At 31.2% G+C, this 27,915-nt stretch overlaps 1 protein-coding gene across 2 annotated transcripts; it reads left to right on the plus strand.

The window, feature by feature from the left end:
* Positions 1–6,712: 6,712 nt before the first annotated feature.
* On the plus strand, positions 6,713–27,687 carry LOC148599808 (cephalotocin receptor 2-like). Of its 2 annotated transcripts, none has more exons than XM_088558652.1 (3): positions 6,713–6,833; positions 10,414–11,423; positions 26,751–27,687. In XM_088558652.1, exons 2-3 carry the CDS (start codon positions 10,418–10,420, stop codon positions 27,059–27,061), a joined length of 1,317 nt encoding a protein of 438 aa, XP_088414778.1. In that variant the 5' UTR covers positions 6,713–6,833; positions 10,414–10,417; the 3' UTR covers positions 27,062–27,687. The 2 variants fall into 2 exon arrangements, with proteins under 2 accessions (XP_088414778.1, XP_088414779.1); XM_088558653.1 differs by having other exon boundaries at positions 10,414–10,576; positions 26,751–26,870.
* Positions 27,688–27,915: the final 228 nt, after the last annotated feature.

Raw genomic sequence — 27,915 nt, forward strand, 5'->3', positions numbered from 1 at the left:
GTGATGTTCACCCTTAAAAGAGATGCATGTACAAGAAACTTGGAAAAAAAATGGAAAATGATCTGAATGAAAGTGACAACCCGGAAACAATTACATAAACTATGTAGACAATGTATCTTGTTTTATCGCTAGAATATTACATGTATTTGTTTTGTGATAAAGTTTCATCGAGATTTTGCAAAACCGATGTCCTCAAATGACACACAGATATAGATGTATTGATTATAAAAATGGTTGTTTATACGTTACAGAACATTTGTTTTCGTCAATAAATGACTTTAATGATAAGCACAGTTTTGTATTTACGGCTGTATTCCCTTGTTACATAATCAAATTAAAAAGCAATGAATCACATTATTGAATTAGCCTTACGTAACAGTACAAGAATTAGGAAATCAACAAAATCATAATGTTTAAAGCTAACTGTCGTTAATTTGTCATTAACGTATTTTTAATGCATTTCTTAAGGTAACAGCCGTAATTAAAGCAATATTTCATGTCAACAAGTGATTCCTCCTCAACGGGAAATATCAAACAAAAACGCATCCATAAAAAAACTCTTTGAACAAGAGTCGTTAATATTAACCAGACGCTAAATGAAAACGATGATGGTTGCAATGAACTTGTAATAGAAACTAATGTGGAAGAGATGTTAAAGTGTGTACATGATCAATAACTGAAAATGTATCTATGCTTAATTTTAGTTCTTAGAACCTTTGAACATTCTTTACTCGATGCATAATAAGCACTTCACATAATACATATTGGAATCTCAAATTGGCGGAATCATTAATATAAAAAAAGTAAACAAACGTGTTGTGAGCTGTTAAAAGTGTACGTTTTCTAAATCCAAACTGAACAGAAACAGTATTCATGACTTGCCAACAAACAGTGGTATGCCTTTTACGCATCCATTATGACAGGCCTTCTACATACACATATATTTTTGAAATATAATATTTCTTTATAAATAAACCACAGCATCTATAAAGACTTTATAATAACACCATAACAATTAATATCAATTTAGATTTTTATCATAAAACTGTTATCAATATTTTAAATCCTTTTATCCATGTGCATTTTGTTATTATATCAACTAGGCATCAATAAAAATTTATAAAGGATCTTCAAGATCTGCAACTAATCTGAATAACTTGATTAATATATTTATTTGTACATTTAACTACTTTGATTAATTTAGAAATAATAATGGCTATAATCGATAATCAAATCAATCACTATTTAATTTGTAGGAATGCAATCATGCAGTGGTAAATAGGTATTGGTATGGTTTAGACATAATTTAAGACGATGAAACTATTAAAGTTATATAGAATAGAAAGTTGTTAAAGGGCCTATTTCACCTTATTATTTTCCAAAATAAATCTGAATTTTTTCTTTTCCGGTGATTATTAGGCAACAAACCAAACAAACTCAATTACAATTAAACATATTTAAATAGTTTATGATGGAATGTTGCATGTAAGACGGGAAGAAATATATTTTAATGGGAACCAGTTGTCATAGAAAATGATGTGGAGGAAAAATACAGATTCAAGTTTTTACCAAATTTTGCAGTATCAATCCACGAAATGAACATGACATTCCCCAAAAAATCAATACTACTTTAGTAAAGAACCAGTAAAGTACTTTTTTAAAAATTAAATGTATAAACACAGAATTCGCATCTTATTTTTTTCGCTTTCTTGGAAGTAGCCTTTCATTGCGCAGAATAGGTATCGAGTATTTTGAAATTTATCCCTGTTTAGAAGTATAGAGTATCGTATCCAAACAATACCATGCCTGTAAAGTCACATGATTTCAATTCTGAGTAAACGATACTTTGTTATTAAAGGAATGATAAACATTTTGTTTCTTAGGAAGTTACCTGTCCTTGCAATGTCCATTTTCATTGCATTTCAAGGAATTATAAATCGACGTTCCAAAATGATATAACAAACCATTTTTTTATTGCTTCTGATGGCGTAAATAGTCAAATTAAGCTTTCAAAATTGTGTGTTTTATCAGACCATGTTTCAGGTACGGCCTTATTTGTACAGAGACTGCTTTTTAAGTGGTGCTTACACTACATAACGTCACGCTGCCCATTTTAGTATTTTATGCATGGTTTATGCAAGAGGGTGCCACACACGGGAAAAAAAGGCAGATATATTTTTGTTCGTATTTTATCAAATTCCCTACAACGATCTGTATATACAAATGATATATTATCCTCAGCTGAAGCATTTCAACTTCCCTTCTTCCAGCACAAACATATGCCATTTATAATCGGTGAATGTTGCAATTCTTTTGATCGATCATATTTAATTAATATTCATTTTTTTAAGTAGCTTGATTCTGACTTAACAATAAGAAGCATTATCGTTTCTTTCTTAACATGAAATTAAAGTCCTAGGTTTTGAATTTGTGACAACAGCTTTTCGTTCGATCATGAATGTTAAATCGTGCTTATTCTAATGTAAATGTTAAATATGAATTGTCTTTGTAAAAGTCAGGTTGGTTTAGAATGTTGGATTGCTTTTCATTTTGACCATTAAATCAATTTTCGATATAAGATTTTTTATGATTTAAGGAGGTAGTCTTAGAGTAAGGGACACAACTCATACAAATCATTGGAACGTTTGCATTCAGTAGTTTACATCAATCTCATGTAAGCATCAAAGTAACTTGGTCTTATTTCATTCTGTTTCAAATGAAACTTGAAAGACTTCGTGAGTTATGTCCCTTACCTTACGTCTACCTCCTTACATCTAATTGCTAGCAAATATCAAATATACTAACAACCCATGTACATTTGTACTTATTTTTACTTACTATTTCGGTGTCATCAAATAATTTAAAATTGAGTGTGCAATACTAAAAACTTTAAAAAAAAAATCCAACGGTAAAATCTCAGGGACATTAAGGCGGCCCTGACGATCTAAGCTATCATATTATCACTTTATCCGCGAATGTCTGATAATTTCATGTTAATTCTGCTCCGTTCTTCCCCCTTTTATATCAGCTTGTGATCACGGTGGTAAATCTAGGGTAAAGGACATTACTCTTAAAATCAGTAATATGTTTGTATCATATTTAATTTCACCAAACCTTATCAAGCTTTTACTTGAAACAGAATGTCATCAATCAAGTTATTTTGATGCTTACATGAGATTGATGTAAAATATAAAGATTCGAATGATTTGTGTGATTTGTAAGAGTTGAGTTCCTTTCCTTAATTCTACCTCCTTAAATCGAACTTATTTAGAGCAGCCCACGTGTCGTTATTTGACGTCATAACATATTTTATTATGACATAAGAAATGTCTTTATCTCAACAAAACTCCAAATGGAGAAATGAACATGTATTAAGTTTTTAATATGAGTCCATTGGCATAACCTGCGATATCATATTAACAACAGAAATCAAAAGACTAAATAGACACTAATTAAAAACAAAAGATAAATCGTCACACTAACATGAGCAGTACCAACCAAACTTAAACCAGTATCTGATATCCTTACCGCTATAATAAATTCTAACTGCATATAATTGCAAATCGGTCTTTTAATTGGATAATGATATCTTTTTCACTGCCTAAACGAGTTCTTAATATCAGAGGAAAAAGTAAAACAAAAGTATTATATAGTTAATGGCGTCTATATGCGTGTAAAGGCTGTCTATTTATTACCATGGCCAGTATTGCTAGCCGTTTCAATTATATTTGAAGAGTGTCTTAATGGAAAATTGTAATCTTAATGTAATTCTATTATCCTTTTTACTACTATAAAGTGTCTAATTGCACATAATATACAAAAGTATGTCACGATCACCATTTTTTTCCAGCACTAAGTTATCAAACGATTTAAGTCTATTTCTGGACTGAAAAGATTGTGAAGCATCTTGATAGCTTGATAATAAAAAAACGTGATATTAGTTTATCCTTTTTATTTCATAGAAAGAATCTTTTATTTACTGAAAATATATTCTTTGCCACTCCCGGACTTTTGTGGGAGTTCACTTTTAATTTTTTTCTCGGTATTGTTTTCCGTTAGCTAAACAATGTCAGTAAATCGATTTCATATTCTATTTCACGTTAAGGCCATGTACATAGATGTTGATGTATCTCAATTGTCCAATTATTGACACTTCAGTTTTTTTTGTTTCATCATTCAAATTGTCAACTGTGGGATCTTTGTCTTTTTGTATAATTTTTAATGTTAAAATTATATCACCGCGTAAAGGATTGATTATCACCTTTTCCTTGTTTCGTCCCATTCGGATACAAAACAACTGGTATGAATCATGCATGTGTCAAATGAGGGACTCAGTTGCGATTATGCAATACCTAACACAAAATTATCACGAAGTGTTGACCACATGGAAATTTTCTAGAAAGGTACAATTACATTGGTTTCATTACTTAAGATATTTATCGAAAAAAGAGATATGGGATTGGTTAAATATTTTTTTTTCTGTTAAAAAATCATCAAATGAAGGAATTGTTCATTGTTTTTTATTATTAAATCTGACAATCAATTCATTGTCAAAATGTTAACACAAATACTATCGACATCTTGTACACACTCGGTTTGACCAAAGTTCGTATCCAGTTAAAAATGAACTCCCCACAACCCGTATCTGCCATGGATTCCTCTCATTCCTGTATTTAACTGTTAACCATGATTTCTTTGCGAACGATTAAGTGTTGAGTAAGAAAAACATCAAGAAAATATTTTACCACGGATAAGTATCTTCATTATGTAATATATATGTTAAAAAGTAATCGAGAAAACCGTGATAATGGAATCCATATGGACGTAGTGTCAGCATGAGTAATGCAAGACCAGAACTATGAGTACCAACAAAGTATTTTGAAGGAAGTGAGTCGACATGGATGTAGACGATGGGCAAGTGCTTAAGTGCTGTTTTGTCTTACTACGTTGGTGGGTACGATTTTATAGCTATTTTTTTGTTGAATGATAATTTGGAAATTATTAGCTGAGTAGAAATGTATCAACCTTTTCAATGACATTTTCCTTACCGAACGAGGATTTGCTCATAGCAACTTGGCAGTGGACTGTAAACAAAAAAAAAATAAATAAATAAACACAGTCCACGTGTGTTTTAAAGAAACAGTTTGAGAGGACACATTAAGCTCTAGCATAGCCATCGTGATGACAAATGTCAGCTTAAGGCCACCAATAGGTCTTCAATGACCTACGAAGAAGCCCTTTAACCACAGGGCAGGCCGTAGCTGGTCCCAGTCACGCAGTGTGTAAACATTACACGTAAATGAATCACATGATGAAATTGAATACGTTCTGCACGATTGGCAATGAAAAATGCGCTTCAAATTTAGAACACACTTCTACATATTTTGGGGGCTTAACACATAAAATCAGACAGAGTATGTTTTATTGACAGAGTATTGAGAATTGTGAATAATACAATGAAGGTCTCAAGAGAATATGCATATATTTTTCAAAAGATCTTTTTCATAGAATTCAAAATAATCTTCTGTGAAGAATACGATTTCACACATGCGTAGATACTGGTGAATTTTGCACTTGTATAACAAATGGCAGTCTTGACAGGAGGTGATTCTTGAATGTCAAAAACCCACCGAATTCAGTTTTATTTCTTGTTTAGTAACCATTAGAGATCACATAACAAATCTTAATTTTGGGGTTGCACTTTTGGGATAAATTTATATAGATTGTACAAGAAATTAAAGTGCAGTTTTTTCAAAAGTACAGATCAAAATACAGAAAGGACTATTGTCACAAAAAAAATAGCACTTGTAGATAAATAAACTATCGTCTGATCAATGGGTTTTCCTACCCCATGAATCACCTTACCAAAGGAAGTGTCTGAATTTTATATGGACTGGTACTTATATTATCACCACGTGATTAAATATTCTTGACATCTTACATAAAATGTAGTAAGTCTTTTTCACGGTTTGCGATTAATTTTCCACTTTAAAGTAAATATTCATTAAATGCAAATTTGATTCGTTTTGTTAGGAAAATGGCTGATAAAGAACTTTAAATGAGTACAAATTATCAGTTATAGAATCAAAACGTCATTGATAAGTAAAAGAAAAATAACCTGTCACCAATATTTTACAACGTGCATTTTTTTTTAATTTTATTTTTGTTTTGTTTGTTTACGAAGAGTTTGTGATTGTATTTGCCCTATAATCCTGTTTACAACATTTGATACGGAAAGGGCTTACGTTTGCTAAAGCTTAGAAAAGTAGAAGACGCTTACCCTACCGGTGCATCTGGTCCATGCTTCCAGTATTTTAGAGGCGTCCGAGTTTCTCATTTGCTTTTGTTACTTTGTATGTATGATTTTAGTTGCTTTATGTTCTTTGTTGTGTATGTCTGTTTTCCATGTCTGCTTTTTGTCCCTTGATTACATTCTTTTGCTTATCGCTATAACCTTGATTACCTTGTTTACTCTTAGACTTCTATCTTAACTTTGATTAAGACATCATCCATAAATAATCATCTGATTTATTAAACATATTTGCCCACATGAAGCTTATATACATTATGCAAGTCAACTAATCAAAACTGTCAATATAAGGTTTTTTTGCTGCTAGAATCATCGATGTAGAATTTATAAAGCGTAATGTGCTACTATTACTTTATATACCTGTTAATCAATACGCCTTTTTGCTATACATACACTCAATGTTCAGCCCAATGCCTTCACAATATTGTTAACATTCCAACGCGAAGTTTGAAAAGGGTTTGAATTAGGTGTTTAAATGAATTCAGAAGATTGACTTTAGCCAGTTTGGATTTTGAAAAGACAGGTAAGACACTTATTTTGTAACTTCTTCAACTAGAACTACTAACAATAATAATAATAATAATAATAATAATAAAAATAATAATAATTATTATTATTATTATTGTCATAATTATGAAAATGATGAAAATAATAATAGTACTAAAACATTTATAAAAACAACTATGATGATAATAATGGTAACATTATTATCATCATAATGGGGTCCATGCTACCAGTTTGTAGGTGACTCCGAGTTGCTCATTTACGTTTGTTACTTTGTACGTTTTTTTTTAGTTATTTATGTTCTTTGTTGTGTTTGTCTGTTTTTCATGTCTGTTTTTTCTCCTTGGATTACATTCTTTTGATTTCCGCTATTATTTTGGTTCCTTTGATTACTATATTAATTAAACTGTTGCCTTATTGAATTGTTTCTTCAAACTTTATATTCAACATTACATGACTTGCTTTTAATTGACGATTGTTTAGTTAATTGAAAAAAGTAAATATCAGATAGTGGGATAATTCAAAGACGTCAAAATCCCCCCAAAAATGACCCGAACTTGAAGACAATCAACAAAGACGACCTACATATACAATGTATCGAACCTTATAAAAAAGATAGAAAACAAGACTGGTAATATGGACTCGCAGAAAAAATTAAGAGTGATACCAGGTGCTCCAGAAGGGTAACCCTGTCCTGTTCCACCAGTGGCACCAGTTATATTGCAACTTAGTGTAATCCGGCAACAATCTAGCAAAAAAAAGCTACTTGACTCGAATCACAAAAGAATCCCGTTAAAAAAGTTTTCATTTACAATAGTCATTTTGATTATTCAGAAATGTAAACGGTCAGAACTGGTAAATGAGCTCCCTATGTATCAAAAACTGGGGGTCAATAATGCAAATGATGCACTTGATATTTTGGTCTGTTTTTCACACATAACAATTATGAAATCAATATTTGCGTTTAATAGATTTATTCTAGTTTGTTTTATTGTATTTGAAAAAAAAATCATCTGTTATTATTTTTTCAGTTGTTTGAGGAGGGTGTTAATATCATTTTGCTGTTGTTTATTTGTTCGACAATTTTCTACCGTTCCTGTTGCAGTACTTAATTGGAGAAATCTTTCAATTCTATTGTATATTGCCGGTAAGGGAACAGGGATAAGAAATAGGGATAGTGTATGGGAAATTTAGAATCTGCTGAATGGGAGCGATGAGGACATATGTTATTTGTTTATTTGAAAATATTTCATTTTTGTTATTGAAATAAACATGTTTACTGTTGCAGTTTTTAAACAATGTAAAATTTAATTAATATTTGATAACCAAGATTCTAGCGGAAATCGAAGACTTATAATTCCGGAACTAAATTAAAACATACAAAGTATCAAAAGTAAATGAGCAACTCGGACTTCACTGAAATGCAATGGGGATTCTATGAGGGTGGGGATTTTTCTGTGGGAAATTTGTTAATGACGAATTGGGATAGAGCAATGGCGATGGGGAATCCTCAATAGAGAATGAGGATGGGAATGCGGGGGTTTTATATGGAGTCAATGAAAAGTTCATTCAAGCGCTAAAATAACGTATTTTTAGGAACTTTTGGGACATCATTACAATGACTCTAAGCCACAAAATATTTCATGTTCTTATTATTTATATGTTTTTCTGTGCTTTGGATTTTTTTCAACTAAGTTGATAATTTTGAGTCAAACATACTCATATCCTAATACCCTTACACCTTTTAAACTTATATAGGAAAATTAAAAGACAACACATTGATGTACAAATGTCACTTTTCAGTTATGTGGCAAATAATAGTCATATATTACCAGATATATCTACCGACGATGAGTTTGGATGCAAAAACAGTGTTAGCCTTGTGTTAGACTCGTGTTAGCCTTGGTATCTTACTAATGTACACATGGATAAAAACGAGAATAAGGACTCAATTCATGTGTTAAGGAGGTAGACCTACGGTAAGGGACATAACTCTTAAAATCATTAGAACGTTTGTATTTAGATTTTACATCAATCTTATGTAAGCATCTAATTAACTTTGATTCATTTTATTCTGCTTCAAACGAAAGCTTGAGAGGCTTTAGAGAAATTAAATATGATACAAACATATCTCTGATTTCATGAGTTATTTCCCTTACCATAAGTCTACCTCATTAATTAGTTCAAAACAATCGGCTAAAACTTCTGTTCAAAATAAGATATCTCAGGATCATTGGACACAAATTTCAGGAGTCTTTGATGTTTCTACAACAGTATCAGATATTCTGTGTGGATCATGCAATGTGTTTAAGTATTATATCTTATATCTGTCAATTTGTCAAGCTAAACATGACAAAGACGTCTTGTCCGTGTTTGGAAAATAATTGATGTATTTTTAACACCAAGCGCAGTTCAATTTGATTACAATGTAAGATATGTGAGAGAAAAACTTTATAGATTAACAGGAAGTTATAAAAGAATGGGTTTGTTAATTACCAGACAGCCACCTCCGTAGATTAACTGTTTCGTAATAAAAGGCAACCTACATTTGTTAGAAATTTTCTGTCTACAATATGATTTTGCATGTTGTAGTATAAATACAGGATATTAAACGAGTAATCCACTTTCCAAGAGCGGATACCACTTTATTCTGATTATTACTTTTTAGTAATAGGAATTTTTTAGTGTACAATATCGAGAAGGTTAGATGAATTAATTTTACAACCTATAACATTTGTTCTTTTTTTCCTTTATGGAATAAATTAATTTGACATAAATACTGTAATATGTTTGGTTAGAATAATTTTGTTATATCTCAATGGATAACAAATATTGGCACGCCCCTATTCAGTTAAATAAATTCAGAATATTTTTCTCATGTTTAAAGATAAAAATATGTTTTAAAATTAATTTATAAGAATTGGCTATGATAAAACATTTGTCTATTGAAAAATAACATAAATTTTCCGTATGCATATTTTGTTTATTGCACGTCGCGCAAATAAACAATATGATGCACATGGAAAATTAATATTATTTTGCAATAGACAAACTTTTTTCATGACCAATTTCTAAAATAGTCGTAAGTTAGATATGTCATACAGTTTAGTTGTGATTGCTTTTAGTCTGTATTGTTGTGAGTTTTAAAAATGACGACGCTTTTACAATCAGAAAAAAGACATAACAACGAAAGAAATCATGCACTCAAAAATTGGAACAGGTCAGATGAAACTCAAAATAAGTACAGTTGTAAGCTGTAATCTTTTTAAAAATGTTAATGATTTTTTTTCGTGGAGTTCGGGTTACTCATTTACTTTTGTTACTTAGTATGTATTTTTTCAGTTACTTTATCTTCTTCGTCATGTTTGTCTGTTTTCCATGACTGGTCTTTGTCCCTGGATTACATTCTTTTGATTTCCGCTACAATCTAATTATTTTATCTTACCTTATGTGCAGATAAAGTGTATTTGATAGAGCAAAACTACATCTAAAGAAAGTACTCTAATTAATATGTTTTGTCATCTCATATACAATTATTGATATATGTATACAGTTTTAAGCATTTATTTTACATATGCTTTTTTTTATTGTTGTTGTAGAAATATGAATGTTATCGATGCCGACGTTATCACATACGACATCAATGACCTTGGACCAGTGGTCAATATCACAGATACACCATACACTGTATTGCAAACAAAACAGAATACAACCGGTCACTTGAGAGATGAGGAACTCGCTAAAATCGAAGTAGCCGTTCAGGTATCAATTTTCACACTAGCAGTATTTGGAAACTTCTGCGTTCTGTATGCGCTATGGAAACGAAAACGGAAAGTCACTCGGATGCACATTTTCATAATGCACCTAAGCATTGCCGATTTGCTCGTTGCAGTATTCAATATTTTACCACAAATGATCTGGGACGTGACAAATAAATTTGAGGGAGGCGACTTCCTTTGCAGATTTATCAAGTACATGCAGGTTTTTGTCATGTATCTTTCAACGTATATATTAGTAGTGACTAGTATAGATAGATACCGAGCAATTTGTCACCCTTTATCTAATCACACATGGACACCGCGATTAGTCAAGGTTATGGTTGGTTGCGCCTACGTCCTTTCCGCTCTGTTGAGTATCCCACAATTCATAATATTTAAATATCAAAAGCGAAAAGACCATGGCGTTTTGGACTGTTGGGTTAATTTCATCCCTCTTTGGACATTGGACCTTTATGTAATATCGTTCACCCTTCTGGTGTATATAATTCCTCTTCTTGTACTTTTTATGTGCTATGGATCGATTTGTTACACGATCTGGAAGAAGTACAGACTGAGTGAAGAGTCAGGCAACTACATTAAGCGCGAACATGAGAGCTCTACAGCACGGAAGCGGTCTGCAAGCCGTGGCCAAACAGTCCTGACTTACAATAGTCGTAAAACGCCATCTGTTAATATAATGCTGCGGTCACATTCGTTCAGGGGATTTAGCAAGGCTAAACTTAAGACTGTTAAACTAACTTTCGTTATAATTGTGGCATACGTTGCATGCTGGTCGCCATTCTTTATATCTCAACTCTGGTGGCTATGGAATCCATCGGCAGGTTATAACAGTATGTATTATGTTTCAATAGGGTAATACGTATATGTTTTTTTTTTCATTTAAATTACTAGTTCGTTCATATGGTATGCAGACACTGCTTATGGTAGACGTAATTTATAGTATAGAAAAACCCACCATTCAGGCGAGGCCTTTTTTATGTCATGTTTTCACGTTATGATAGTCCTTTCTGTTTTTCTGATCTGTTTTTTTTTGTGTTCAAACTCCACTGAATTCCACCATATCAAATAAAATCAAAAACGATACATTCTCTTAAGTATCAGTGTTATTCAAATTCTATGTTATTTGTATCTCAAAAGTTCAATAACCTACATACAAACTAAAACTGGTTGTGTTGTCTGTAAGTGTTTCTGAATAACAAACAAACTAAGACTGGTTGTGTTGTCTGTAAGTGTTTCTGAATAACAAACAAACTAAGACTGGTTGTGTTGTCTGTAAGTGTTTCTGAATAACAAACAAACTAAGACTGGTTGTGTTGTCTGTAAGTGTTTCTGAATAACAAACAAACTAAGACCGGTTGTGTTGTCTGTAAGTGTTTCTGAATAACAAACAAACAAAAATTGATCGGTTTCAGACATGCATAAATCACCTCCTGTGTGATTTCATCATAATTAACAGATATGTCTCTTTTCTAATTTTAAGTCAAATACAAATAATTTGTGTCTTTCCTAGGAATATTTGGAATTAGTACAAGAAATGAAAATCTTATTTAAATGCTAGTCTTGGTGAAGTTGTCTTAAATTCAATTCGGACAAACAACTCTTAATGACCCTCTGGTTAAATCAGTTTCCTTTAAGCAAGCCAATTAGTATCAGTAAAGCCGATGTTTAAATTATCGATTGTCATAACTATTTTTCCAGAGGTGCAGAAAGAATGCTAAGACACATTTTGCGACTTAAAACTATTACCCTACCGGTGCACCAGGTCCATGTTCCCAGTTTTTAGTGGAGTTGTTCATTATCTTTTGTTGCTTTGTGTGTATGATTTTAGTTACTTTGTGTTCTTTGTTGTGTATGTCTGTTTTCCATGTCTGGCCTTTTTCCCTGGATTGCATTCGTTTGATTACCACTGTAACATTGGTTCCTTTGATTACTCTTACATGTAACAACATACCTATTCAAATGAGACTCTAAATTTCCTGACGTATAACAGCTCGGAACATATGTATATGTATATTACATTTTGAATTGACGAAATTTCAGTTTAAGCGATACTTACATTTGATAATGGTACAAGGAAATCTTTATTGTAAAAAGAAGTAACTATCAGTGGAAATTCAACTGAATACCGCCATTTCATGAACCATTCTAATATATCGAACACGTAGAATAAAGGGAACTATCAAATTACTGAACTGATTAACCATATGTAGAATGTTATAGTCAAAAAGGAAAATAGACAAACTTAAAACGATGTAAAAGAATAGCCGCCTAATTTAAGGAATAGTTTGTCATGTGCAACAAGTTTAATTTCGTTTAAATTTGTTTTGAAATATTGCTTTCGATATTTTTCTGTTGAAGAAAAAAAAAAACAATGGGAAGGAGGGGAAACTATTTTAAATTATTTATTTATTTAAAAAACATATTGATTTTAAATGGAAGTTATCATCTAAATCTTGAAGAATTTAGAAGTAAAAAGTTCAATATGATTATGTGTATTTTTTAATTACGAAAAATGCAATGGAGATAGTATTGGGGGATGATGATTTTTCTAAGACGAAAGGGAAACGGGACAATAGTATACCGGGAATGCAAAGATGGTTTATTGTGTAAATGGGAATTTATACCATTCAGGAGCTGTAACTATGTTTGTCTATTTGGACTGTGATTCGATATGTGTCTTCAGCCAGATTTATTTGATTCATTTTAATGTAAAGATAAAATAAATCAACACAACTTTTATGACTCACTTCTACCCTATGAAAATGATTGTTCAGAAAATATTGTAAAACGAATTCGTTGGTATATAACCAATAAGACATTTGATAAAAACATCTAAATCACCTTTTATTTACTCCAAGGAGATTTTTCTGACAATGGATCTTTGAATCAACATATAATTTCCATTTAGATTGTATGTAATCGGTACTTCTTCGCTGCATAAAGCAACATTATAATTGTGGGCACTGTGATCTAATGTTTGAGGCGAACGATTAACCATTTGATGAAAAATTTTAACCATATCAATCATTTTGGATTATTTGATTGTTAAATGATTTAGTAAGTATGGATCTGTCGAAAAACCAGGAGTATTTTTTGTAATTCTTAGGTTCTGAAAAAAAAACACAACTGTTCTAGGTTTATTTCCTCACATCTGATATATATCGTAAGCTATTTTTTGACTGGTTTTAGTGTAAAACTGTTGGTGGGAAATTTTCCACTTTTATCAAATACAACTTTAACAAATTTTAAGTGTTAAGATATCCAGTTGCCAACTTTCATTTTTTATTCAGTTTGTACGATGCCTACTAAAGGATTCTTGATCTTAAATATTTGGATGAACAAACACATGAATCACTAATCATAACACTTGATTACAGTCATGCATTCATTTGCATAAAGGTTTTTCATATCTGGATGACGTAATTATATCATTCGGATTAGCGCAATACAGAAGATTGTGGCGCTTTATACTATTTTATATAATAGGAAATTAAAAAAAAAGATCTTAATAAAAATGCAATAATATGATACTGATTGTACCATAACTTTTTGGGTGAAACGAGGACAACATTTTTAATGTATTCAAATACATGTCTTTAGAAAAAGACACAAGATGGGAAAGACCTGAAACATACCTCAGACGATGTTATGCAATTTGAATTATTTTGGCGATTGATCTATTTTCGTTTATTTTGCGGTCAATTAAATGGCTGAAAATTATCTCCGTGAATACATCCTCCATTAAGAAAGAAATTAAAAAGGGAAAAAAATCTTGAAAAGACATACTAGCAAAATCGAACTGATATCCTGGAATGCGATAATACATTATTATCTGCAAGAAATATAATTGTGTTCAAGGGAATTTTCTTAATTTGAATTAACTATTATCTGAACCCTACATCATTGGATTTAAAAAAATGTTTTCGACTGTCTTCATCTCATGAATTATAATTTACAATGCACATTAAAGAAATTATAAGTTTTTTTTTAAACATACCTGAACCGACCCATCAAACTTAAATTGTGATCGGTCATCGATCAACAATCAGTTTCCGATCAGTCATCGATCCGTCAAACCGATCCATGAAACAGATGATCGCATCACCTGACCACACAGCGATCAATGTATTTTACGATTTCCATGTTTCAGTTGTCAATTTTAACACATATTTACATAATGCAATAGCTATAACACCAGTTAGTTATTTCTATTTTACATTTGATTTATCTTTAAATAAATACAATTGTGGATTAAATATCTTAAAATTTAGGTATGTAAATTCAATACAGTAGTATACTCGATTCGTTCCCATGGACATTTTAAAATTTACTTGAACCGATCATCCGTCATTTTACATAATAAAACTGCGATCAAATCGGTCACTGGTCATCGATTATCGATCCGTCAGTGATTAATCAGTAAGCGGTCATCAAGTCGTCAAATAGTGGCGCGGATCGGTTTAACATGGAAAAATTTGTCTGTATTCTGTTAAAATGAAAATACAAAGAGTCAAACGACACTGCCAAGTGATGTCTTATCATATTCACCAACTGATCGCGTCTTACAAAGGCCAAATCTCGAGTAGAGAATTTTAAAAGATACAATCCAGATGAAAAGAACAATTCTAAAACTATTTTCGGGAAATTATTGAGACTTTTTAAGAGTGCAAACTAAATAAACGACTTTTCAGCTCGGGACATCTTTTTCGCGTTAACTCTAATCCTTAATGTGTCGATGATATTTATCATCTCCCTGATATCTCCCTTGTGGCGTTCTTTTTCTCAGACATATCACATTATACAGGACTTCTTTCGCATTTTATCACATTACCTTTCAACAGAGGTTGTTTGCAGTATGAGGTATTTCACTCAATGACATTATATAAAATTCATTTTTCAATATGTACCAGACGATTGTACTTTGAATATGTCGCGCTTACGGTAATCATGATCATGTAAGCTCGTTTTTAATGCTAATGGTATTCCAAACTAATCATTTCTGAAAGATATTTCTCTTATCAGGCGTGGTTATTTACCAGCTAAATGTTATCAGAGCAATCCACTAGAAGGGATTAAGACATCATCTGTTATTAAAGCTTGTATATAAAGACGAATTCTGAAATCTTGTGGAAACAAATTTGAAACAATAAACCACACTTCTGCTCATTGGTATTATTGACGTTGTTTGCCTTCTTGTGAGGAGAATGGGGAAGACATACTGTTTTTATTTATTTTTTTTGTACATTAATTGCGAGTCGTTGATCGTTTGGTATTTCCCTAAGATCCGGCCTTTGGTATGATGCAATATAGCTAGTAGGCCAAAAGGTTGAATGCGACTCCTGTTTATACTTTGTGTTTCTCTTCCTAATTTTTACTTTTGTAGGACAGAAACATTTTGTTGCTGCTGTTGTAAAAACGTTTTAAAAAGACTAATAATTTAGGAGGATACAATTAAACTGAGGGCACAAAATTGAAAATTGACACTATGTACCCGCTTTTGTGTATTACTATTAATACTAATTAACATGTTTGCCCATATTTTGGCGGTTGAGGGAATACACTGTTTTTGTTGTGACAAACACGTTTTCACAAGTTATAATTGAACATCATAGTTCGTTAGAAACCCCTATACAATCTGATTTGGAAGCACAAGTAATAAACAGATACGAAATAATAAGATTATAACGAATCAGATAAGTGCTTTCCGATTAAATAGCAGTCTTTCTAAAAATCAGACAGGAGGTGATTCATGCATGTCAAAAACCCAAGGAATTCACTTTTATTTCTTATTCAGAATCAGTTACAGACCACATAACAAGTCATAGTTTTTCATTTGAGTGTTGCGCTTAAGAGATAAAATTTATATAGATTTTACATGAAATTAGCACCTTGTAAGATTTGGTTGATTATAGAGGAGATAAATGTATTATTTACTTGAAAAGTACAGATCAGAGTATGGAAAGAACAACTGTTACATAAACATATAGCGTTTGTAGATTGAAAAAGCATTATTTTTTGGTGCGTTTTTCTTCATCATAAATCACTTTAATATGGATAGAGTCTGAATTTTAAATAGACAGGTACTTAATACTCTAATATTCTTTTTTCATAAATATCTGGTTTTTTTTTGCTTTTTTAGGAACAGTATTGAATCAAGCAAAAACATTTGTTTAAGACTAACACATAAATTTATATATAAAACAAATACATAAAAATCATATAATTATCATACACTTTATAAAGGGCTCATGTAAGAAATTGAGACTAGATATATACTTTATATATGTTTTAAAAATATAAGGTCTATTTAAGTGAAAACACACCTTTCTTATCGAAAACTTACATTGTTCCATATTTTCAATCAAAGTTTGCTTTTTCCCTAAAACATCGTTTCCTTACTGTATAACAACGAGATGAAAAACACTATTTCCCAGAAAGATCAATATTCATATTAAAGTAATAAATACCTTTTGTGTGTAACTGTTCCTTGCGTTATAACGCTGCATAATGGTTTATAAAAATATTCATTGTAGCGGAAAATATTAATGTATGTGTTCCTTAATCTTGTTTGTACATTCATTTCCCTTTCCCTAGACCTTGAATGGAACAGCGACTGGGGTAAACGGCGGTTAAATTTTCCCCTTGACTTATAAAATGTATTGGAATTTTTCGACATATGTTGTGTATCGCATGCTAATAATAATACATGTAAATAAGTCAAGCTTATACCGTTCTATTGTTATCATTCTTTCATTGCGATGTTAAAAATGTACACTACTTGAAAATACGACACTGCATTGACTCACGTGTCGCCGATTGCCCAATCAGCGCAGTGATTAAACTTCAACATAATGGTAACAACAAGATTACCGACCAATAACTCAATCCATTATCAGGTCAAGTCCAAAACAAATTCAGCTAATTAGTTATTACACCACCGCAGCAGTTGGTACATGTGTCAACTATGGCAAACGAAGGCAAACCACTATTCTATGTAATAATAATTTCAACAGAAACAAAAATATTAAGAACTGATATTTTTAAAGATCAAGGACAATATTTACAGTTCAAATGGATTACACCGCGAATGATACTTTTAAAACGACGTTGATACATAACAGTCATACGAAAAAAAAAACAACATACCAATAGTATCCTCATTTTCTGGTTAGAGTGCAACATTCTCCGGTATCATTAAAAAATACTTGACCTATCTATTTATTTAAAGTGTTTATATATCCCGAGTTAATCAGATTTGAACATGGTAATCCCGTCTATATTGATTGATAAATTGCATGTTGTCTTCCTATTGGCAGTATGGAGTGTCATTGGCACTATATATTCTACATTGATTCTAGGCAAAACAAATATAAGGAATACATAAAAAAGCTATTGAAAGATAACACTATTTTAACTGATTTTCCCCGTAAAAATGAGACATAAGACATAAGATGTTTTTTCATTTTATTTCAAACAATAATTGACATAAACAAAAAAAATTCTAGCTACTGTAATCATTAGATTTAAACACATTCTTCCTATATTCTATATTGTTTTTAGATTTTGTAAATATTTGTATTAAAATTTTAGGTGGATATTTTCTGATATTCTTCCGCGGTAAAATATTTTGTTGTTGAGATACATGTTTCCTTATATCATAACAAATAATTTCCAACTAGGGTTGTTGCAAGTTGCATTTTTTTAACTTCAAGCTTTGAGCAAACAGAATGTTGTAACACCCAAACAAGATGTTGTCTTTTGTATGGCTTCCGAATTCCTCTTATCTATTCAGATAATCTTCTGAATAACTTAAATTGGATACATATTGGTTATTAGTATCTGTTATCATTCATATAGCGTACGTCCTACTACGATTCCAGGTGTCAATTTCACAAAAAGTCGTAAGTGAGAAATTGATCGTAAGTTATGACGTCACAAAACTATTATTGGTTGTGACGTCATTACTTACTATCTACTTTACGGGGCGCTTAACGGTAACGTGAATTTTCAATCGGCATATTGAAAACATGGTACTTTAGAACATTTATTTATTAACTTCGATTTTATTTCACGATCTCTACTCTATCTAGTCATTTGAGAAAGTCAGTACCCAAGAATATAAATAGGAAGCGATTAGCATACGTTTTTATTTACAACAAACCACAAACTGAAATAATCATTACAAAGTTTAAGAATCACCCGACTCGAAAATAAGTGCAATTACAATTTGTTTTGGCGCGGAATTTTGGGTAAAAAAACATTATTATATAGCATATCAAATTAATCAGATAATTCTGATAACTGAAAGGATCTTGTATTTGTCCTTGTTTCGTGTTAATTTTGCATTTCAACCTAAACATTTTTGTTCTGTTGTGAAGACATTCCGATGCTAATAAAATTATTAATTGCAGATGTAATGATAATTGGAAATTTGTATCACGTGATCATATCGTGTTACTGTTATGTCATTATGATATTTGTGCTGAATAACTTCTTAAATGATGAATTATAAATGAAGTTATAAGGATATGTTCTAATATGTTTTCAAGTTATTCAAAACAAATGGATAAATGGAACACTTGAATCGGTTAAAACATGTAGTACAGTACCTGAACCGATCCGTATAACAAAAATTGCAATCGGTTGTCGATCAGCGATCAGTTTCCGATCAGTCATCGATACGTTAAACCGATCCTTTTAACCGGTTATCGTATCACTGACCAAAGAGTGATCACTGTATTATACGGTTTCCATTGTTTTATTTATCAATTGCACATATATTGACATAATGCAATAGATTTAAACATCAATTTCTACATTTATTTCACATAACTTTTATTTTATACGGATCATCTGTCATTTTACATAACAAAACTGCGGTCAGATCGGTCACCGGTCCTCTATTATCGATTCGTCAGTGATCAATCAGTCAGCGGTCATCGATCCGTCAAATCGTTGCTCGAATCAGTTTAAGGACTGTATGTCTTCTTCCGTTTCTTCATAAAAAAACAGAGTTATTTCAATTATTTCTGAAATAATATATTTACAATAATCTCTTCCCAATATTTATTCATTTAAATATTATAGGATATGTGATAGCTGATGATTGAATTAGCCAAAGAAAAATATGAAGTATGCCTTGTATCATAATGTTCCTAACAACCTTATTTAAAAAAAATTGTTGCTACATGTATATGAAATGGGATGGGTTACAGTTAAAAAAGTTCAAAACTGAAAAAAATACAAACAAAAAAAAAACAAAAAACAAAAACAAAACAAAAACAAAATCAGTGTTGTGTCGTGGTTGATTGTATAACGGGAAACTACTATTACAATTCCTTAAATAACCCTTTCACAATGAATCCTCCAAAGACTTTTCCATAGATTGCTATACAATATGATAGTTAAATGTAGAAGGGTGAATTTAAAGAAAAACAAGAGTTATGCCATGTATCTTAATGGACAAGAAACTGATGATATCTTTCCTCAAATAATTGTTTTACATACTCCCCTTCCAACACTAATTCGATTGATTAGTATAGGAAATATGATGATTGCAAGACATTTGATAGGGATTGACAACTGGTCTTCACTAAGCAGTAATAATCAATCATTTAGAACAAGAACCAGACAATCTATGTGACATTGCTTGATAGATTGTGGTGATGTTAAGTCAGTAGAAGATTGTTGCTAATTTTACCCATGTTCAGCCTGATAGATTTTTTGCACGATTGAGAAATTAATCTTTTTTTTATTTCGATAAGAGGTGAATTTGTAGTTGAATAAATTCCAGACAAGATGACGATAACGATTTTCAACACGATAGGAGAGACAAAGACCACCATGACAGAGAATATATTACCGAAAGTATTGACCTAAAGCTAAATACATGTTATTTATATTCAATAAATAAATCTAGAAAAAAACCAAAATTCTGATGGTACAAAACGTCAAATTACACTTTCAGAATGGTGGTTATTTTATGCTATGTTCCACACGCTGCCTGAAACACTTCATATCACTTCGATGCACATTGAAAACAGTCCACTCCAGTCTGTGATGTTTAGCTAGAGCTAAGACACTATAGAATTAAACTCAGTAATTAAACGTCTGGTTTGTGAGTGGAAAATTCTATTTTAACATCGATAAGTTCTGGTAAAACTGTTAAATCCTTATAATTCCAATATATCTGAAATATGTTTTATTTTTTCCTTAAAGACTCTCTCCCAATGTTATTGACACCCACAACTTACAATAATGGCATTCAAACGACGACGTGACGTGTTTGTCAAGTTAAAAGGTGCTGCAGTCAGTCTTATTCTTTCAGAATTCTTGTTTTGAATAACTAATCATATTGCATGAACAAAACATATGCGAATTGAATTGTAATAATAATCGTTGAAAAACACCATGTTGACATGTCTCATTAAATAATTTAAAGAACGTATTGTCTGTAAGTTACTACAAATGCAAATTTAAAATTATTGAACATATTGAATTTTGGAAATTCAAGCAATGTGCAAGAGTACCGAATGAAAACCAACATAAAACAACTCTTAATTTCTGCTTAGTGCATTCTTCTAATAGTCATACCACGCTACCTTAATTAGGTGATTTTTTTCATCAAATACGGCCATGGCGAATTGGAAGGTGGGTAGAGCACCGGGAAAGTAGAATAGTGATGGGGTTCTGAACAATTAGAACAGATCAAGCAAACATTATTATGAATGTCAAATAATTCTGATTTGCAGATGGTCTATATTCCCAGTTTTAGTGGGGTTTGAGTTGTGTACGTTGTGTTAAGTTTCATATTTCATGATCTTTGTCGTGTGTGTCTGAATTTGCTGTCTGGTCTTTATCCTTGGATCAAATTCTTCTTACTTCCGCTTGAATTCTGGTTCCCGTGATTACTATGACACACTTAAAACTTACAATTTTAGGCATAATTTCTTTTTTGTCAACAAAAAAGGTATTCATGAACAAACCATTGACATTACAAAAGCTTTTGAAAAAAAAAAACAAATCTAATTTTTGGTCCAGTTTTGCAACATCGAGAGCTTTATCTGTAAGTCTCTACAGATTAATCGTAGTCATAATCACATCTTATCCTCAAGGTTAATAAACACATCAAAGTAAGTTTTTATAAAACATCGATCATAAACCATGTTTTATAGACAAACAAGATAAACAAAACAATAATGATTGTATGACTGACTTGATTCACGCTAAAAACCAATGCATGTCTTGTTCAATTTTTTGACACCGTTTTCTCTTCCTTCCTTGTTAGCTATAAATGGTAGTCTAGGCATGTGAGACATAGTACCATGTGATCAGTTACGAGAATTAACCCCAATTCATGTTTTGATGTAGGGATTTATCGTGATTTCAATCTCGGAAGTAATATATAATAAATGAAAAAATGTCTGTTTTTATGTATGCTAAATGATGTATTTCCTGTAAGAGTTATATTTACAAGAACTTTTACAGGACATTTTCTAGTGGTCAGTAAGCGCATGGCGTTGATAAATGAGGTTCTAACTTACATAATATACAGTTCATCCATTTTCAATAGACCTGGCTTCATTTGTATATTCTGGGAAGCCTGATGCCCGTTTAGTGTTTAAACGTAAAACACCTAAACAACAAGTCCCACCAGAAATAAAAACGAAATGGTGAATTATTCTTACATAAGAATTGTAGTGTGCTTCACATAGCTATACGAAACTCATACAGTTTATATTGTGCCAGTGAAGAGGAAAGACGTCTAGGTTTGTTGTTGGAAATCAAAAATCTAATGAATACCGTCAATTCAAATATGAAAAAATAGAGATGTTGTATGACTGCCAAAGAGACAGTAATAAACAAAACAAAACAAACAAACAAACAAACAAAAACAAAAAAAACAAACAAAAACACAAAAACAAAACAAAACAAAACAAAAAACAAAGCTACAATAATGCATACTATAAAAATAATAACAAAAAACAACGACAATTGTCATTTGGCGAAATTATATGTGTAATATATATATATATATATATAATTAGTATATTACTATATATTTACAATGTGTATAAAATTAACACTTTATTTTATTGAGTGTTGTAAGGCTTGTTTTGACTATTTATTTAACAGTGAGCTTGACACACAAATGTCAAATGACAAATGTTATTGACGTTTCAAATGACAACGTAACTCAACATTCGTTAAGCGAAATGTTATGTTATTCCGATATCCTTGAAGTTGAATCTAACCTTGTAAAAAAAGGTATATGAATGCTTATAGTAATAAGCAACTGATCAATGTTACCAAATAGTAATCATGTCCAGAAACAGTTCTTCTCTTCATTTAAAGAATTAAAGAAACGAGAATGCAATAGATTTCATACAGTTAATATTTTTTACTTATTTTCTTTAAAGCGAAAAACAGATGCGTCTTGTTCTAATGTCGGAGTTATTTGGAATTTGGAACTCGATCGATCAAAAAAAGTGTAATAAATATAAAGTTTTACTTTCACTTGTAGTTGTAAACAGTGGGTGTCAGAAAATTAAATGGCATTTTTATGCCTTGTATTTTTTTTATTATTATTTTTTATATATATATATTAGTCACTCAATGGCTGCTTCGTACTATTTCAAATATATATTGGTTTAATTGAACGTATAAATCATAAAACAAAGCGGGGCCATTTTTACGAACAGTAAAGTAAATGCTTGTTCATATCAGAATATATGAGATATGCGTTGAGGAAATCCTAATAATGCTCATTACTGCACTCAATATGATACAAGAGTAGAGAGTAATATTGAAATTTACACTTCTTTTCCTTTCTTTCCTCTTTCTTCTACCCGGACTTGACTTTTTACTACTCGGCGGGTGATTCTAGAAAAGCAGTGGAGGCTTACCCTACCGATGCACCTGGTCCTTCATCTTAGTTTTTAGTGGAGTTCGTGTTTCTCATTTACTTTTGATACTTTGTATGTATTATTCTAATTACTTTATGTTATTTGTCGTGTTTGTCTGTTTCCCATGTCTGGTCTTTGTCCCCATATTTCATTCTTTTGATTTCCGCTAGAATTTTGGTTCTCTTAATAACTCTTTGGATGTTGAATTTTGTTGATTAACGACCAACAAAAGCAGTGTAAGTACCGAACCTTGTAGAAATTATTGACATTTAAGTGTAAGTGTTTGTAAGAATCAGTCAAAATTGGAAAACATAGTAGTATGCATGTCAAAACCCCACCGATCTGACAATGCAATATCACTCAAGGATATTTTCTCTATTTGAAAAAAAAATTATTTGATCTCTGAAATCACTGTCTTTGCGCATGAATATTTCAATAGAATCTAAGAAAAATGAGGTTTTTTACTTGTCTTATAATTATCTGCCCTTGCAATGTTCATTTGCAATGCAATTTAATGAATTTCTAGCTCAATGGCCTAGCATGATATGGAAAGCCTTCTCTTTTTTCGTAGATTCTGATGGTGCAAATAGTCAAATTACAATATCATAATGAAGGTTTTTTTTCATATCATGTTTAACCCACTACCAGATTCTTACAGGGAACTGTCACTAACAAAATGAAAGCAGTAGTTTCAGTGCTAATGACAATACGTTTCTTACTTGTTTTACTATAGACATTTCGAAAAATGTCCAACTTTGAATTTAAATAGCAATAAACATTTTCTGTTCTTTAAAATAGAGTAAAAAGTGTTCTGTACCGGGTAAACTTCATATATAAAAAAAATGATATATATAAAAATGTGGTGTCGTAATTGATGTTTTTGTTCTTGAAACGTTAAAAAAGGTACAAATAGATTTATGTTTTACTTCCCTAATGATTACAATTACTTGTCCTATCAACGACATTGGGGAATCACTAGTCGGCAAACAAGAAACTAACTCACGTTTATTTCCATTTGAATTAGGTTTGAAACTAATCAAAGCATTGTTATGAACAATTTGAACAAGATAGCTCAAAATATAACCCAACGACCGCTTAATTTACCAATTTCTATCCACACGCTTACCGAAGTCAATTATAGTAAATCATACACATCACTTCAATTGAATTGGCTTTATTCTACCCAGTTTGTCAAACAAAACTCAAAACCTTCCACAGTGATATTTAAACACGAATTTAATCACCTCCCTTTGTTGTATTGTCACTTTAATTACGTATTCCAAGTGGCCTTACATAATATCTGCATGTACATTCAGTTTGCACATATTGATCGTATCTTAACGTGTTTCTCAACTGTATTTCTTATAAAGAAACATTTATGCTTTCTAAATTGTTAGATTCCAACAAATTTTCACGTTGATCTGAATTAAATTTCTAATAAAGCAAATTACTACGACGTTGAATGCGATGCCCTTGGTGTAAATTACTACGACGTTGAATGCGATGCCCTTGGTGTAATAATTCTTATCCTTGTTTTCTGTTGTCACTCCAACTAGGTTACTTATCCTCATTCAACAAACGTAATATGAAGCACTTTATTTGATTAGAGTAATACTGCACAGAATTAGAAAACGTATTAAGTACTTCTCCGTCTAAGAATCGGGTAAATTGAGTATGAGGTGTGGCACATGAAGGGAAAAAACACAGGAATTTTATTGCATTAACCAATTATTTATACCAGATAACATCCAGAAACAACCATCAAAGTGTTTGTAAAGTTTGCCTTTTTAAGATATTGATTGGTCAAATTTACTTGAAATGCACTGTGAAAAAATGGCGGGAAATATTTTTAACTTTTTTAATCTTTAACTTTTTTCTTAAAAAACAAATCAGAAATATATACGTCACAGATGCTTCAGGGTAAATTTAGATAGCTTTTCATTTGTATGTTAGATGTATTGAATATATTTGAAGCAAAAAAAGATGAAATTCAGAAATATGATGTGGCACGCATGGCCCGATTCTTACACAGAATGGTGCTTAAATTGATAATCAAATACCATGTAGAATAATTAAAAGATGCAAAGTATAATATGACAAGTAGTGTTACAAATATATAATAAGTACAATTTTTTTTTTCATTTATCCAAATTCAGATATGTGTTGCCACATATATAAAAGTTAAATTACACATTGAATTATCTCCCTTTTTATGCATCATAATTTGTCCTTCAAATTTTTATAGTAGATAGTATGCCTTTTTACAGCTAAGATTTAACGCGTAAAAAGTTCTAGCGATAGTTGAAAAATTGCACTGTACAAAAACTTCTGATGATCAGGCAGTGTCTTTTTAATAAAACAGTGTATTGATAAATTCATGATGATATATGTAAGCCAAATCTGAATATTCCAAAAATATGGCTTCCACTTCTGGAAGTTCCATTAATTCAAATGCATTTTGAATCTTGCTACACCTGACAGCTACATTAACTAGACGAATTAGTCAAAAAGTGGTTCCTTTTAGACATGTTTCACAGTAGATCAAAGTCATGACTAATATGTCGTACAACTGACTTATAATTTTACGGTTGGTGAATAAGTACATACTAATTATTTCCGAACTTATAAGCAATATGATATCTGGACAACGATCAGAATGAAAGAAATGCAATGTATTAAACGTCGGCATCAAGGCAGTTAGCAGAAAGTTGTAAACATATTAAAAAAAAGAGAAATATGACAATATTTACGAGTCAAGAACAAAAACAAAAACGTCGAATAGTAAATTACATTCTAATTGTTTTTTAAATCTTTCGTGAATTCGGCTTTCTTACGATATTTTGAATGCAATATTTCTTGTATATAATTGAAGTAGAAAGACCTAGGGTAAGGGACATAATTCTTGAAATCAGTGATATGTTTGTTTTATATTCAATTTCAGTAAACCCTATCAAGCTTTCATTTGAAACAGAATGACATCAATCCAAGTTACTTTGATTCTTAGATGAGATCGATGTAAAATGCTGAATACAAGCATTCCGATGATTTTTAAGAGTTGTGTCCCTTTCCCTAGGTCTACTTCTTTATTTTTGTATCTTTACCTATTTTGATAAAGAGCCAATGAGAGGTTACTCCTTCCAACGCAGTATTATATGATTGGGATATTTAAATTTTATCACAGCAAATTATTTATCATCTCAGTAACAGGTCGATGAAATACATTTAAATAATGATATTTTTTTTATATTTTAGATGATGCCGTCGTCATAATGCTCCTGTTAGCCAGTTTAAACAGCTGTTGTAACCCATGGATATACCTTGTATTCAGTGGTAATATGATTTCTCATTTAAACCCTTGCAGATGTAATAACAATTCCACTGTAGAAGGGAAATCAACAAATTGTCTATGCTCATGTGCAGAATCTCGGGGACTTCCGGTTAATAATTATGTAAACGGCATTCAGCGTGAATCCGTGACGTCGACAAAATCTACAGTAGTAACTCTCAGTTCTGATCATAACAAATACAAATCGATTGTCATTCCATTGAAGGACTTGAAATAAAGCAATATTTTTTTTTTAAACGCGAAACACTTAAAGAGTATGTACATCAAGGGTGAAATTTAACGGAATTCATATAATCAAGATTTGTTTTCAAAAGTATGGTTTATAATGTACATTTGTTAATCAAAATACGTAAAGAAGGCAACGTCTGAAATAATTTTTCCTGTATGTAGAAAAACTTGAAAGAAAAGCTTTCTGTTTCTTTTTAATGGATTCTTACAAATAAATATGTACACTAACTTCAAAGGTATAAATTTAATTGGGTTTAAATTGTAAGAGAAACGATTTTTATTGGTGCATCTACCCTCAACAAAAATATCGCAAATATGAATTACCAACGTTAGATGTTCATAGATATACAATATTGTTTTCCCATTCTTTATCATTGTATGAGTATAATATTAATGTAAACAAAGTGGACTTGATGAAGTTCCCTCTTTCTCCAGTATTTTAACTATCTATGTATATATTTATATTTTAAATTTGTTGATGAAGTTGTTTTAACTGTACATAAGTGTTTACTTGCTCAAACAAACTCTTAGTAATTGCATTATTCCAGTGTTGGTCATGAGATACAACTTCTTATATTTTGATGAGTTATGTATATGTATGTGTTCAATATAGTATCACCATGAGTTTGTTATTTTTTATTTGCTGGGTTTTGTTTCTAAATGGTTATGCTTCGATGCTGTACGGAACAGAATTTCTTACAAATCAGCTTAGAAAACCAAGTTTATGTTGCAACACGACTAAATTCATAAATTTGAAAGCTAATTTTTTGACAAGAACTAATACATTGTCTCCAACTTCAAAAAAGGTTTGCTTACATCTCAAAAACAACTAGCTGATTTTTG

Source organism: Perna viridis, chromosome 13 (assembly GCF_037379345.1).
Source record: "Perna viridis isolate PV_CMFRI_1.1 ecotype Kerala chromosome 13, ASM3737934v1, whole genome shotgun sequence".
Lineage (NCBI taxonomy): Eukaryota > Metazoa > Mollusca > Bivalvia > Mytilida > Mytilidae > Perna > Perna viridis.

What these genes read in the sequence shown, in the direction of transcription:
- LOC148599808 (XM_088558652.1), top strand. Translation starts at nt 10,418, where the DNA reads ATGAATGTTATCGATGCCGACGTTATCACATACGACATCAATGACCTT. An exon ending in TCCATCGGCAGGTTATAACA is followed by an intron (nt 11,424 to 26,750) that starts GTATGTATTATG and finishes TTTATATTTTAG; the next exon opens with ATGATGCCGTCGTCATAATG.